A 1,028-nucleotide genomic window follows, 5' to 3' on the forward strand; every position below is an offset into this window, starting at 1 on the left:
CGGCGCGGGGGCGGCGGGGCCTAGCGGGCGGCGGCGTCATGGAGGGCATGGACGTGGACCTGGACGCGGAGCTGATGCAGAAGTTCAGCTGCCTGGGCACCACCGACAAGGACGTGCTCATCGGCGAGTTCCAGCGCCTGCTCGGCTTCCAGCTCAGCCCGGCCGGCTGCGCCTTCTTCCTCGACATGACCAACTGGTGAGCGCCCCCCGCCTTGTGTCACGGAGGGCCCGGCCGCGGCCGCCTCCCGGGGGGTGGGGCTGGGCCGGGGCGCGGGGGGAGCACAGGGACCCGGCGGCTGTGGGGCGTAGGGGCGACGACCGACTCGCCAGGACGGGGCGTCCGGACCAGGATCCCGCTTGTAAACACCCCTGCCCTGCCGCACGTGCCAGCCCGAGAGGAGCCCGCCTCGAAAGTTTGCCTGCGACCCCGGCCTGCGGGCTCGCGCGCCCTGCTTTTGAGTGACGGGAAACGGGGCGCGCAGAGATGCTGTTGTCGGGTGCTGCCAAGAGACACCCGGCGGATGCGTGTGGCCATCCGTCCGCCCTCGCCGCTCTGTTGTTTTTCTGTAGTCAAATAATAATTAAAAAAGGGTGGACACGAGCTGGTGTTTTCCAGCTCAGAAAACTTGGTTCTCGACTGAGCTTAAAGGGGTTGAGAGCCGGCGGGGTAGCGCGAGGCTGCGGTGCTGCTGTTGTGCCCTGTCGGGGGGCAAAGGGACCCTAGGGCTTGATGTTGTTTCCTGGGAAGAAGGAGCGGGGAGTGAGGACCCCACCGCTTCTGGAAAGCCGTTGTGCTGTAACTTTTTGGTGGAGTTTTAGAACGTTTCTTTTCTTTCTCTTCCTTCTTTTTATCCCTTTAAGTGAACGAAATAAAGATTTTCAAAATCTCAGTTTTTATGATTTTCAAGTGTGAAATGCATCCATATTTTGCACTTCAACCAATAGGAGCTGCTTATCCCCTATGAAAATTAAGTCATGTTTCTTTAGGAGCTAAACATTGGCCATTTATAGGGAAAAACAGATTTCAT

The 1,028-nt window shown here is 59.2% G+C and overlaps 1 protein-coding gene across 1 annotated transcript in view; it reads left to right on the plus strand.

Annotated features, from left to right (window-relative positions):
* Positions 1-6: 6 nt before the first annotated feature.
* The window catches only part of CUNH6orf106 (chromosome unknown C6orf106 homolog), a 57,891-nt gene continuing 56,869 nt past the window's right edge, over positions 7-1,028 (plus strand). The window contains exon 1 of the mRNA XM_019514167.1: positions 7-196. Coding sequence (XP_019369712.1) covers positions 39-196 — 158 coding nt within the window. The 5' untranslated portion in view covers positions 7-38. The remainder of the gene's footprint in view (positions 197-1,028) is intronic.

This window comes from Gavialis gangeticus, unplaced genomic scaffold (assembly GCF_001723915.1).
Source record: "Gavialis gangeticus isolate Ggan-Ray unplaced genomic scaffold, GavGan_comp1, whole genome shotgun sequence".
In the NCBI taxonomy this organism is placed as follows: domain Eukaryota; kingdom Metazoa; phylum Chordata; order Crocodylia; family Gavialidae; genus Gavialis; species Gavialis gangeticus.